General features: G+C 43.2%; 1 protein-coding gene across 5 annotated transcripts in view; it reads right to left on the bottom strand.

The window, feature by feature from the left end:
* The window catches only part of Mlh1 (DNA mismatch repair ATPase Mlh1), a 127,834-nt gene that overhangs the window by 50,264 nt on the left and 63,271 nt on the right, over positions 1 to 14,299 (bottom strand). For all 5 annotated transcript variants that reach the window (XR_011335492.1, XR_011335493.1, XM_069843103.1 and 2 more), the window contains one exon: positions 4,936 to 4,999. Coding sequence is in view for 3 of the 5 variants with exons in the window: in XM_069843103.1 (XP_069699204.1) it covers positions 4,936 to 4,999 (64 nt within the window). In the remaining 2 variants the exon portion in view is untranslated. The remainder of the gene's footprint in view (positions 1 to 4,935; positions 5,000 to 14,299) is intronic.

Genomic DNA, 14,299 nt, shown 5'->3' with positions numbered 1-14,299 from the left:
CTTTGATGCTTCTCATCAATTGCAATATTTACTTCGCAGACGACACATCGAAGAATGATGTCATCAGTTTCTATAAATTGCATCTTGAATTCTTCTGAAAGTGCAAACAACTTATCCTTCTTAACCTTCGCCATGTTTTTGTTGTGAAAAATACGTTCTGGTTCGAAATGGTAAAACACTAACATGGTCAACAAGACAGTAAACAGTCGATAGATAGAAAGTTTTAAATTAGTGCCAGTACTAACTGAACATAGTTTTAAACTAGACTGCAGACTGCGTGGTGAGGAGGCCTGAGTGGCTTGGACACGAACCCGGGACCAATTTGGTGGAAGAGGCAGGCTGTGTGATGAGAAGTCCCAAGTCGTCTAGACTCCAACTGGTGTTGCCTGTTGCAGGAAGCTGGCTGCATGATGAGTAGGCCCAAGTGGCCTGCGGTTTGCCAATTCCCGACTGAGATTGAAGTCAGCCGAGACTTGAGTGGGGTTGTCGGCACAATTCACGAGCACTCATGCTCACCAACTGTTCTCAGCTGATTCTCGTCTCATATCATTTAGGGGAGCCATGTAGGTACTCTCCCCGAAAGTAAAGGGGAGCTACCAAATTGTTCTTCCCCAAACTCAGCATCCTGACACAGCTGCGTAATTAGGACAGACGTCTGTTGCAACAATGCATGTTTCTATGTTCCTATTATGTTGGGGTCTGGCCGGTCGAAATCTGTTGATGGGCAGTCTTCTGCTGCATCAAGCTCGATTTCCGAAGATGTAAACATTACACATATAGAACTCCCTTCCCCATGCAACAGTATCGGGTTCAACTCGAATTGTTGCTGCACCCTGTCCCTACTCACCAGATATTGCACCGCTCAGATTTCTTTCTTTTCCCAAAGTTTAAAACTCACTTGCCTGGGAAATTTCGTCAAAAGAAGAGGTTATAGCAGCAGCAAAAAGCTTTTTTTGCAGGCTCGAGGAATCTGTGTACAATGAGGTACAGCAGTATTGCAGCAACGATGGACCAAGTGTGTGAATCTCAGGGTGGATAATGTTGAGAAATAAAGATTGTTTCAGAATAATCCTACTTTAATTTCTATGTCAAGCTATGAAATTTCCAAAAAACCCTCGTAAAAGTTCTTACGTAATATGGAGTTGTAGCATTTTGTTCCACAAAATAATGTACAACAGTTGTACAGTAAAAAGTTATGACATCACAGAAATCTATGGCGGAGGAATAGCTGTTTGCCATGTGATGTCATACCTTGAATTAGGAATGTTTGTCTCAATTGTTTTATTGTAAATACTTCATCATATATTTGCCAATATGCAAATGTAATGTCCCACAATGAGATGATAGTAGCAATTTTTCACACATCACAGTACCTATTTCAGTCGAGAAAGCATTGATCTTTCCATATGCACGCAATAATCTGTTTGTATTGTATTGCAAACAAGAAAAATTTGACAAAAATGGTATCAAAAGCGACAAAATTATTTATTTTAAAAGAGATGAGGCAAGGAAAGACATTCTGTTCGGTGCATTTAGCAAAATCTAATTAGCACATGTCCATTTTTCAAGTTCATCTGACTAGCATTAGGAACACGCCTGTATATTACCAGATCTTGCTACTGGGCATTTTCAATTGGGATATCCTGAATTAGAACTAGCACCAACAGATAGCGTGCACATACTTTGTGCTTTGCATGTGCATTTGTTTTCCAGTATAACAAACATTGAGGATTTACATAGTGTATTAGTATATTAAATGCTCTCAACTCAACTCAAAATGCCAAATTTTTGTTGTGTTCCTATAAGTAAAAACCAGGAAAGCTTTTTGCCTTCAATCAGGTCCCGAAAAATTCTGAATATAAAAAAATTATGGTTTATTTAACGACGCTTGCAACTGCAGAGGTTATATCAGCGTCGCCAGTGTGCCGGAATTTTGTCCCACAGGAGTTTTTTTTACATGCCAGTAAATCTACTGACATGAGCCTGTCGCATTTAAACACACTTAAATGCCATCGACCTGGACTGGGATCGAACCTGCAACCTCGAGCATAGAAGGCCAGTGCTATACCAACTATGCTACCAAGACCGACTTCTGAATAAATTATTTCAAACTTAAAAAATGTAATTAATTCAATTGTGCCTCGAAAGTGCTTGCTATTAAACAAAAAGAACTATTTCAAGTAAGGAATTTCTGGCTTCAGTTTCATTTTGGAAGAGGACAAAGAGAAATTGTAATAAAACCATATGCAACCTCGACAGCAAGCTATGTTAGCTTAGATTATATTCAGTACTTGTAGGAGTCTCCAAAGTTTACACCTGTATTTTACAATGGGACGAAACTAGGCCTACAGTAAATTCGCAATTAACTGGGATGTTTATTATCTAGGACGATCCGTAATGAAAAAAAAACAAATATAGGCCTATGAATAATATAGTTTATGTATAAAATAAGAAAGTAGGGGAATCTTGACTCCAAAAATCCATTTCGTGAATAATGCCTTTAATGTACTGTAGACTAATTATTAAAACCATGTTTTAACTTCAAATGATCAAAATCATCCTACATAGTATTCAAAACTGCATGTCCTTAACCTACAAAACGCATTAATGATTGTAATACTACTGCAATCATATTTAACAATTACATTTGATCTTTCTGCAATTAGAGAAAAAAATACGAGAAATTCAAGCCCGATAGTCCCTTCCCTATAAAAACATGTTGGTGGCTTCATATCCTGCTTTTACTGCACGGTACTTACAATACCAATGATTAAAGAGGCAATATTCACCTTCAACAAAGTTCCTATTTTTTATTTGTGCACTTCATTCTCAAAGTTCTCATCCAGGTTCATGAACATTCAATTTACTCATATCTATATTCTGCATACTGCATATTTTTCCATCCATCTCTTAAGAGGAATTGCTCAGTATTATACAAGTTTATGCTCTTATTTATTGTAAATTAAATTCAATTATGAGGTAAGAAAATATTGAATTATATTAAATTATACTAGATTATTATACAAATAATTGAAGCATTGGGCTGAATAATGGTCTATGTTACTATCTGCTAAATGTTCACAAGGAACTAAAATGTTCCATTATAATTCCGCTCATAAATTTACTATCGGATGGGTAACATAAAAGTTATTCCATCAGTATGTTTTGTACACTAATCAAAGTATACGACTGTATGTTATTGAAAGTCATATTACATATCATAGAAGTTTGTAACATTTTTAACTCCACAGAAATGCTACTGGGGAATACAGAAAATAAACAGTTTTATACAATCAGAATATTATGAAATATACAAAATCAATAAAAAGGTTAAATTATGAACCAAATGATTAAGACATTCATTTTTAAATGCTTTATATTAATATGAATTAACACCATGTAATTTATTAAAGTTACAGTCGAGGTCATATTATGAATAAACATAAAATACTGATCAAATAATAATAATTTAATAATTTATTTATTTAATCTGGCAGAGCTAAGGCCAGTAGGCCTTCTCTTCCGCCCAGCCAGACTCTACTATTATTAGAAAATAACTACAGTATTGAGATGTAGTAACATCATTAAATTAATTAAAGTTGTTACAATATTAAACGAATAAAGAAAATTAAATATTACAGTTGAGAAATTGTTGAGAAATGGAATTTGAACCCCTGTCCCGAATATTCATTATTCATCCCAACAGATGGCTTACCTGTTAAGTATAAATTTTATTAATAATGAAGACAATAACAATCACAGTTTTTAAATTCTGACTGTAAGAGAGTAATACATTTTAAACAGCTCCTTTCTGACATCAAGAGCAAGCTGTGAGCACATACAAAAATTTCCACAAATCTGTTCCTGAAACGAAATAGGTTACCTTGATAAAATTCCAAGATAAACTATAGTGGCAAAACACAACTTAGACCAATTAACATTAGGTAAAGTGTAAATTAAAATACTGCAAAAATAACAGACAGGAACTTACATTACTCGGGGGATCTTTCGCACAAACTTGCAACTTCGTCTTCCTTGTTGTACACTCAAGACCAATATCTCTCAGCGATTTTCGTGACACATCTTTCCCCTTTTTTTTACATTTATTTAGCCGGTCAATATCTACACTAGAAATCGTCACTGTCTTGCAGTCGCCCATTTTACGTAATAGATCAACTGAAACCTGATACACAGAGTTCAAGTACCTAGTATTCGTAAAAAGAACAGACTCCCGTGCAATAAGTCCCGATACAATGTAAACAATTGGATATGCTAGAAGTGACTAGTGACATAGACTGTTGTTCCAACCAAGAAATTCATGGTTGTAACTCGTGTAGAAGCACCTCTGATACAGATATAGAAAACAATTTTTGTGACAAATGTGTAAGATTATACAGAGCATTATTCCATTAAAAACTCGATTTTGAAAAATTGTAACACAGACTGTTATTCGGCCCAATGCTTCAATTATAAAAATATAATTCTGACACGCACAGAAAACCAACAAGAGGGAGAATGTAATCAACTGTAGCATATGAATATAGCCCTACAACAAGTTGTGCCGCATGGAACTCTTCTGCCATCTAATGGTAAAACTTCGTATAAGATATCTCTATTGACACTAGTGCATGGTAGTGTTTCACAGGGAAGTAGTAATATGAATGGAATGGTCTTTTCCAGCCAGCATCACTGAAACTTATGCACTATACTCTTGATGACATGAAGAGTAATCAAAGAGAAAGATGAAATGGAGAATGTCAGGGGAAAGTTTCTTAACTCCTAACCTTATCCATAAATATCACTTCAATCAATGGCTGGAGTTGAGCCCAAGTATGGGGAATGATAAGCTCAAACTACAGCACTGAGCTACAAGAGGGGAGGGATCATATTTTAACATACTCAAGCCTACTGAGCATAAACAAGTATCACACTTACAGAAAATTTAATTAAGCCGAAATTACCAAACTCGTACAGCAGTAACTGGTAGAACAGCTCTTCACTGCAACAGAAAGGATTAATATTATCTATGAATTATTCACTTATATATTTTCTATTTCCAAATATTGCATAAAAGTACTAAATTTTAGTAAAATCACCAACTTGGCAGTGAGAAGGACTGAACAGAGCATACTTGAATGGGTTATTTATGAAAGGGCCTAAGTCATGAATACTAAATTGTTGGCAATTTAAGAAAAACTGCTTATAGGCTAAAATTTTGAAATTAAGGCTGAAATAAAAATTTTATCATAAATTCTACTTTGAAACGAATTTGACCAGTCAGGTATTAAATTTTGCTGACTATATTTTTTTAGAAAAAAAAATTTTGAAATCTGAAAACTTAGGCCCTTTCATAAACAAATATTCAATGACCAATTTTTTTTAAATAATACTTTATTTTTTGAAGGGAAAACACACTTATATACTATTTTTGTGAAAATTGAACTTATTTTATTCGCTCAAGGTGTCCATTTAATTCCGTGCATCTGTACTGCGATGGAAGTGTGTCCAGAATTAAGACTGGTTCCAGGCAATTATTTCTTCATACCATACTTTGTTTTCGTCATTTATATACCTCATTGTTTTCTTTATGTCTTCTATCTTCTCTTCCTTGATCTCCACCTTTCCATTTGGATACGTATTCTGAATGGGCAACATTACTGTAGAGCCTCGTAAACCAAGTAAAAATGTTTGTTGAAATCCGCCAATAAACTGTGAAGCAATGATTGTACCTTTTCTTTTATGATCATACCAGAGCGTTCCACCCGCTCTGATCATACTGAAACTCCATGAATTTACTGATCGTAAAACACTGTCTCTTGTCCCTAGGTGTCTCAGGACCACTAGTTTCTAAGGAGTTACAACTTTTTTGTAGTATTTGGGCCACAAGTCCTTAAATTGAAAACAGTATTGAGGTTGTACCATATGAACTTTGAATTTTCCAGGGTATGCTGATGATATTATCATTTCACATTTGTTTTGGTGTATAATAGCGATCATGCTTCTTCAAGACTTTCTTTATGTGACCGAAATCCCAATCACATGGGAGAAATGAATGTCCCCTTATAGGGAATCTATGTATGATTTTCTCAAACATATTTAAATCAGTCATAGCCAGACAAAACCGTAACAATGTGTGATTCTTGTTTTGTCCCCCACAATATCACTATAGAGATGAAGTTCTTTTACTGTACTAGGGACATTGTTCTTTATGTAGTGCAAAAGAAACGAGCAAGTTTCATCAGATCCTTTCTTAGCCTCTCCCTCATGATAAAGATAGAAATGTGCTTTACCATCCTTCAAATTGTGTGTACAGAAAGGAAAAACTGATAGCTGGCAGGGGGTAAAATAGGCCCTGGACGGGGATGTTTGATAAACTAATGTTTTGCATAAAGTCAAAGCAAAGACCTAGCACACGTTCATCGTTTTGACACACTTTCTCAGTTTCTTTCATGCACTTATAGAACTTTTCACTTCTTCTTTTGTGTACAGCCTTGCACGTTTGATTTTTTCACCTTTATAATCACAAATGTTTCTTACACCTTTCTTTCTCTTTTTATCAATCTCACTATTCATCGTGAATTTCTGTACAGATATAATATACTCTCAACTGCAATACAGGATAACCAATTCGCTTACCCAACAATGACAAAATAGCAATGTAAGAGAAAAAAAATCGAATGCCTTTTTTTAACATTTCAGTGGTGCCACATGCTGAAAACTTATATTTAGTTTTGAAACAATCTAAGTCATTGACTTAGTTCCTTTCAAAATCAAACGACAAATTCTAGGTCATAATACTAAGGATTAGAGTGCGAAACTTAGTTCTCTTCATATCTAAATCGATGTATCTACACCCAAAGAGCAGTATTCCATTAAAAACTCATTTTCACAAAATTAGCGACTTAGGCCCTTCCATAAATAACCCATTCACTTTATTACTAGGGGGCGGATATTGATGACCTAAACATCTACTTAAAATGATCATTAAAATGCCCTTAAACTAATGGAAAAATGACATAAAAAGGAAAATGACATTTAAATATTATTCAAAGTACTCGCAACAGAACTTCTTAAAAATTAGTCACTTTGTTTCAATGATTGCCTGCAAATCTCAGAGAGAGGAGGCAACTTCCTGGAATTTGGCTAAGATAAAGGAAAAGGGCATGCAACAAAATAAAGGTTTCATGGGAAAACTATACATTTTAATGAGTGTTTACAATATGTTTCAATCAGGGACAGTCCAAGTCAGTGCCTTTGTTCTCCGTCTCCTCCTCCTTCCTCTCTTTACTTTTGTTACCAGATCTTCCAGATGAGGGAGTGTGAATCACAAAACAAAATCTGGGTGCAGCATGCATTATTGCAATCTTTGTGTTAAAAATACTGTCTACTACAGTAGACATCCCTTCCAAACCGCGTCCTGTTCAGGACACGGTGAAAGTTTCTGCCCTTTAAAACATAAATTCTAAAGAGACGCTCGTACCAACAAAGAACAGTAGCAGTCAAAGCCCTCACTTAAATTAAGTGTTGTCAAACATTTTATATTAGGCCCTACTTCCGTGTGTGAAGTGAAGTCTTCAATGGAATGAGGGATGGACTATAGAGTTTGCTCCAAACTATAAAACTCAAACTTCACTGTTATTCACTTATTCAGTAGGTAATTACTACTGACCTATTTGCTTAGAAAAAGATTTAACAGACGTATCGGTAAAGAAGAAAATAAAGTGCATTTCAAATGATATAAAAGTTCTTCAAAGTATTAAAAATGACCAAAAAATGCCGAAAAAATATAAAAATAACCTATTTAGTTCAAAAACGTCAAAAATGCAAAAAATGCAATATAAGAAATTATATTTTTACGTTGATATTGTGAATTTTATTTAGTAACAACAATGTAATTTATTTGTCACAACAGTAATTCCTTTCTACAATTCACCTTAAACGCTCTCGTCAACAATTGGATCCTCACTCAACACAGTATTCGTTATAGCACTCCACCGACGACAATGATAATTTACTTGGACTATTACGCACAACAATGAACTGTTAATCTTAACTAATATATACAAAGCACTATTTACAAATCAGAACTACCAGTTCTCAGTTCACAGTTCTTCTATCTCAGTCACTCGAGTTCACAGTATCTCGAACCACAGACCTTCAGAGACAGTTCACTGTACTCGAACTCGGGTCCCTCCAACTGCGGTCCACTGCACTCGAACTCAGGTCCCTCCAACTGCGGTCCACTGCACTCGAACTCAGGCCTTCGGATGCTGACGCAGATGCGGACGCACACTCGAGTCGAACTCCGGTACACAAGACTGGCTTCCTTGCTCTGGCTTTCTCACTGACTGAATAACTGAAAACTCAGAAAACTGCTGTCGTTCCTTCGCGACCGTAATTTATAACTACAGCGACGTAGCCTCGAAGGTTCCACCCGTCTCTAGAGATGGCATTCCAGAGAAATCCAGGGCCCTCTCCTCTCTACCAGCACCAGATGCGCGCGCAAACTCGTCGCGTGACGTAATACACCCTCTCTCTTCTCTCCACCGCGCGACGTCACTCAATGTTCCGTGGAGCCTGTGCGATCTGCTTTCATGAGGGACGCTGGTCGTGAGTTCGATTCTCACGTCGCTGTCACATTGCCCCCTCCTTAGGGCTGCTCGTCCCGGGCAGTCCCTTGGTAGGATGCTAATCGGTCCAGATGCACCACCATCATCTTCCCTCGAGGTTGTCGCTGGATGCGGTACACCACGTCGTTGATCCGGGTCACCACGCGGTATGGTCCATCCCAGGCACGCTGCAGCTTTGGTGAGTTCCCTTTGGTCCTGGTAGGTCGATACAGCCACACCCGGTCGCCCTCCTGGAATCCTGCAGAGTTGGCTAATCTGTCGTAGCGCACCTTCATCCTGTCGCTGGCCATCTTGAGGTGCTCTCTGGCCAGTTGGTGAACTCCATTCAACTTCTCGGTGAGTTCTGCCACATAGTCAGTCGCTGGCTGGTCGGCGCTGGGTGGCGTGCCAAACAGCAGATCACAGGGCAGGCGCAGCTCTCTCCCGAAAACCATGTTTGCCGGTGTCATCCCTGTTGTATCGTGGACCGAAGCTCTGTAGGCCAAGAGGAACAGTGGAACTCTGGCATCCCAGTCTCGTTGATGATTGGACACCACCTTCCGCAGGTGCTCCTCCACGGTTTTGATGTATCTTTCCACCATGCCGTCGGACTGTGGGTGGAGGGGAGTGGTCCTGGTTTTATGCACCCCCAGACGCTCGAGCAATTCTCCCATCAGGTTGGATTCGAAGTTGCGCCCCTGATCGCTATGCAATTCCCGGGGCACCCCGAATCGGCAGATGAAGTTGTCAAGCAGCACGTCGGCCACCGTCGAAGCCTCTTGGTTGGGAATCGCGTACACCTCTGGCCATTTTGTGAAGTAATCCATGGCGACTAGCAGGTAGCGGTTCCCGCGATCCGTGACCGGGAACGGCCCAGCAACGTCGATGGCGATCCTCTCAAAAGGAGCTCCCACGTTGTACTGCTGCATGGCTCCCCTGCTGCGGGTCCTTGGTCCGCGACTGGCTGCACAGGTGTCGCATCTTCGGCACCATTGTTCCGTGTCGGTTCTCTGATGCAACCAATAGAACCTCTGCCTTAACTTGTCCAGCGTCCTGTTGGCTCCCAGGTGGCCTCCAGTCACTCCAGCATGAGTCTCCTCCAGCACTTCCTTCACCTTGCTCCTGGGCAGGACAAGTTGTTCTATGTGGGTCCTTCCATCGGCCGACTCCCAAATCCTCTTCAGGATACCGTCCTTGACAGTGAAGGATTCCCACTGGGCCCAGTAGCTCTTGTAAGTGGTGCTACGGTTGGCGATGTCGGCCCATACTGGTCTCTGGCCGGACTCCACATCACGTAGTAGCTGTCCAATGTTTGGGTCCTCCAGCTGCTCCCTCCTTATGGCGGCGTTATCCCATCCTGGGCTCGGCTGGGCGGCAATTGCTCGGACTTCGTGGGCGCCATCACGCTCTTCTACTTTCAGGCAGTGTTTACAGCCATCCGGGCACGGGCGTCGTGATAAGGCATCAGCGTTGGAATGTTTCTTCCCTTGTCGGTGTTCGGAGGTGAAGTTGTACTCCTGCAGTCGTTGAACCCAACGGGCGGTCTGCCCCTCCAGATTCTTGAAGCCCAATAGCCAGGTGAGTGCAGAATGGTCTGTCCTCAGATGGAACTCCTGGCCATACAAATATTTGTGGAAATGCTTCAGGGCTTCCACAATGGCAAGAAGTTCTCTACGGGTCACGCAGTAGTTTCTCTCAGCCTTGGACAATGTTCGGCTGAAGTAGGCAATCACCCTCTCTTGCCCGTCCTGTTCCTGAGAGAGTACTCCGCCGATGCCTACGTTGCTAGCGTCCGTGTCGAGCGTGAACTTCCTTCCAGGGATGGGATATCCCAGTACAGGAGCAGTGCAGAGCGCCTCTTTCAGCGACTGGAAGGATGACTCCGCCTCGTCTGTCCACTGGAATTGTCGTTTCTCCTCGGTCAGCTGGGTTAGAGGCTTAGCGATGTTGGCGTACCCAGCTACGAACCTTCTGTAATAAGTGCAGAGGCCGAGAAAGTGGCGCAGCTCCTGCTTGTCCCTCGGTCTCGGCCATCCTCTGACGGCTTGTAGCTTCTCCGGGTCCGTGGCCACTCCGTTGGTCCCTACTACGTGTCCCAAGTAGTTGACCTTCTTCTGGAATAGATGACATTTCTTCGGGTTCAACTTCAGCCTGGCTTGTCGCAGTCTCTCGAACACTTTCCTCAGGTTCAACAGCTGTTCGCCGAAAGTCTTGCCCACCACGATGACGTCATCAAGGTACAGCAAACAGGTGTCGTATGTCAGGCCTCTCATTACGGACTCCATTAGTCTCTGGAATGTAGCCGGAGCGTTGCAGAGGCCGAACGGCATAACGGTGAACTGCCATAGTCCCTGGCCTGTAGAGAATGCCGTTTTCTCCTTGTCCTCAGGATGTAGCGCGACCTGCCAGTATCCTGACTTGAGATCCAACATCGAGAACCACTCTGCTCCGGCCAGGGTGTCCAAGGTGTCGTCAATTCGTGGAAGGGGAAAGCAGTCTTTCCTGGTGACGTCATTCAGTCTTCTGTAGTCCACGCAGAAACGCAGGTCCCCATTCTTCTTCTTCACCAGCACTACAGGTGATGACCAAGGGCTGTCGGATTCCTTGATGACCCCTCTTGCTTTCATGCCCTCCAGTTGACTGTCAATCTCCCTCTGTTTAGCTAGAGGGACGCGTCGAGGAGGTTGTCTGATTGGGCGAGCATTTCCGGTGTCAATGCGGTGCTGAACTTCCTCCGTTCTCCCGTAGTCGTTTTCAGACAGACTGAACACGTCCTGAAACTCTGTCAGTAGATCGTGGACTTGTCTTCTTTCTCTTTTGCTTAAATTCGCCGGCAATTCTCGAGCCAGCTCTTTCAGTGATGGGTCTAGATCTGGACGTGGTCGGTGACACTCCTCGTTTTCTGCTAGCGACGTCACAGACACCACCGGCTCGACGTTACCTAGTACAGTTCCACTAGGCACCTCCTTGTCCCGATTGGTGACATTCAGGACCCTCACCGGTACCACCTTCTGATTCGGGAGTAGGGATCTGGCCACATAAACCCCATCTATCCGAGTTGTCTGCGAATCGAGAAGCAGGTTTCTCTTAGGCTGTCCGTCCAGTCTTGCCGTCACCACCATCTCGCAGCCTGCCGGGATTGTCACATGATTTTCCAAGGTGAGTCTGCTGGCCATGGGTTGGTCTTCGACGTCCCTCAGGAACACTTCATCCTGACCAAAACGCAGGATACGGCGCCTGACGTCCACCGTTGCATCGAAGATCCGCATGGCGTCGAGTCCCAGGATGACGTCTTCAGTGATGTTGGCGACGAACACCCACATCTCCAGTCTCCTCTTTCCCAAGGTCAAATCCAGGATGGGCAGGCTCTCGCCTGAGGCAGTACGTAGCTCGTATTGGCGCAGCGGCGTCCTCCCAGGTAGGCCACGCACGACGTCTGGTCTGGCGATGGTGAGCGACGCCCCGGTGTATACCAGTACTCTGCATGGGCGGCCTCTTATCCATCCATCAGCAATCAGCCCATCGTCGCATCTTCTGTTAACCGTCTTCAAGATCAGCCGAGGGGATGGTGATGACGGCGCCGACGTGCCCCTCATCGCATCGGCCCCTTTTAGTTTTCCTGTTTGTGACCAGATCGGTCACAGTCCCTCCTCAGGTGTCCAGGCTCGCCGCAGGACCAGCAGGTGGGCACTCCTCGTCTTCGTCGCTCGGGTGATTTCGGTTGACGTTCCTCGACGTCGGCCGCCGCGACGCTCCTAATCCGGTGCGACGCCGAGACGTTCGCCGTCAACTTGGCTGCCTCCATCCTGAGGGCCGCCGCCAGAGCTGCATTGATGGTGCGATGCTCTGCCAAGAGTAGCTGTTGCTTTATTTCCGGGTCTCGAACTCCGCTGCCGAAGGTGTAGGCCGCCTCTCCAGCGATGAAGTCATTAGGTAGGCCCCTGAGCGCCTTATGGGTCAGTTGTTCCACCGCCATCGCGAATTCTTGCAGGGACTCGCCTGACTGTTGGACCCTCGTTTTCAGTTGGGTCCTGAACGCTGCCGCAAGTTGATGGTCACCATAACGTCCCTCCAAGGCCGCCATTATCTCAGCGGCTGTCCCATCTTCTGGAACGCTGTGAAGAATCTCCGACGCCTGTCCCTGAAGCGCGGCCAGCAGCTGAGTAGTTTTCTCTGCCGGCGTCCACCCATTGTGCTCTGCGATGGCCTCGAACTGGCGACGGAATATCGCCCAAGACGTCGTACCGTCGAACTTCGGCGTCTTGACGTTGTGATGTCTGGCTGAAGCCGATGGTTCCGCAGGGGCACTATATGGAGTCCTCAACTCTGTGGCCGCTTCTTGCATGGCACGTCGAACCTCCTCGGCAACTATCTGTTTATGTTCTCTAGCCTGGCGATCCACCAACGCGAGGATGTGCTTGTTTTCTTCAGCATGTTTTTCCATCACCTCACTCGTCTTGTCCAGCAATTCGCTCGTCTGCTCTTGGCGGCGCTCGAGATCGCGGATTTTGCCGTCGAAATGGTCTACCTCCTGCCTCAATTCGGTTACTGCCTCGTTTATAGTTGTAAAATTCTTGTTTAGGTTGTCAAGGTCGGCTTTGAGTTCGTCTTTCACGATGGCGACAATTCCATCTACGTGGGCTGAAACGCTTTCAATTTGCGTAGTGACGTCATCTTTCACTCCGCTTATGTCGCCTTTCACTCCGCTTATGTCACTTTTCATCTCCGTTTTCACATCACTTATGTCGTTCTTAACCTCACTGATGTGCTTGTTCATGTTATCTTTTACTTCACTAATGTGCATGTTCATTTCTGCTTTCATTTCTGCGATGGCTTGCAGGATCTGCTGTAGGTTCTCCATTGTCGATAATGTCCCGATTCTGACACCAGTGTGAATTTTATTTAGTAACAACAATGTAATTTATTTGTCACAACAGTAATTCCTTTCTACAATTCACCTTAAACGCTCTCGTCAACAATTGGATCCTCACTCAACACAGTATTCGTTATAGCACTCCACCGACGACAATGATAATTTACTTGGACTATTACGCACAACAATGAACTGTTAATCTTAACTAATATATACAAAGCACTATTTACAAATCAGAACTACCAGTTCTCAGTTCACAGTTCTTCTATCTCAGTCACTCGAGTTCACAGTATCTCGAACCACAGACCTTCAGAGACAGTTCACTGTACTCGAACTCGGGTCCCTCCAACTGCGGTCCACTGCACTCGAACTCAGGTCCCTCCAACTGCGGTCCACTGCACTCGAACTCAGGCATTCGGATGCTGACGCAGATGCGGACGCACACTCGAGTCGAACTCCGGTACACAAGACTGGCTTCCTTGCTCTGGCTTTCTCACTGACTGAATAACTGAAAACTCAGAAAACTGCTGTCGTTCCTTCGCGACCGTAATTTATAACTACAGCGACGTAGCCTCGAAGGTTCCACCCGTCTCTAGAGATGGCATTCCAGAGAAATCCAGGGCCCTCTCCTCTCTACCAGCACCAGATGCGCGCGCAAACTCGTCGCGTGACGTAATACACCCTCTCTCTTCTCTCCACCGCGCGACGTCACTCAATGTTCCGTGGAGCCTGTGCGATCTGCTTTCATGCGGGACGCTGGTCGTGAGTTCGATTCTCACGTCGCTGTCACAATATTAACATAGAAAGGATTTCTATA

Source organism: Periplaneta americana, chromosome 13 (assembly GCF_040183065.1).
Source record: "Periplaneta americana isolate PAMFEO1 chromosome 13, P.americana_PAMFEO1_priV1, whole genome shotgun sequence".
Taxonomy (NCBI): Eukaryota; Metazoa; Arthropoda; class Insecta; order Blattodea; family Blattidae; genus Periplaneta; species Periplaneta americana.
The sequence above is the reverse complement of the archived record's forward strand: the minus strand, read 5'-3'. Positions and strand labels throughout refer to the sequence as shown.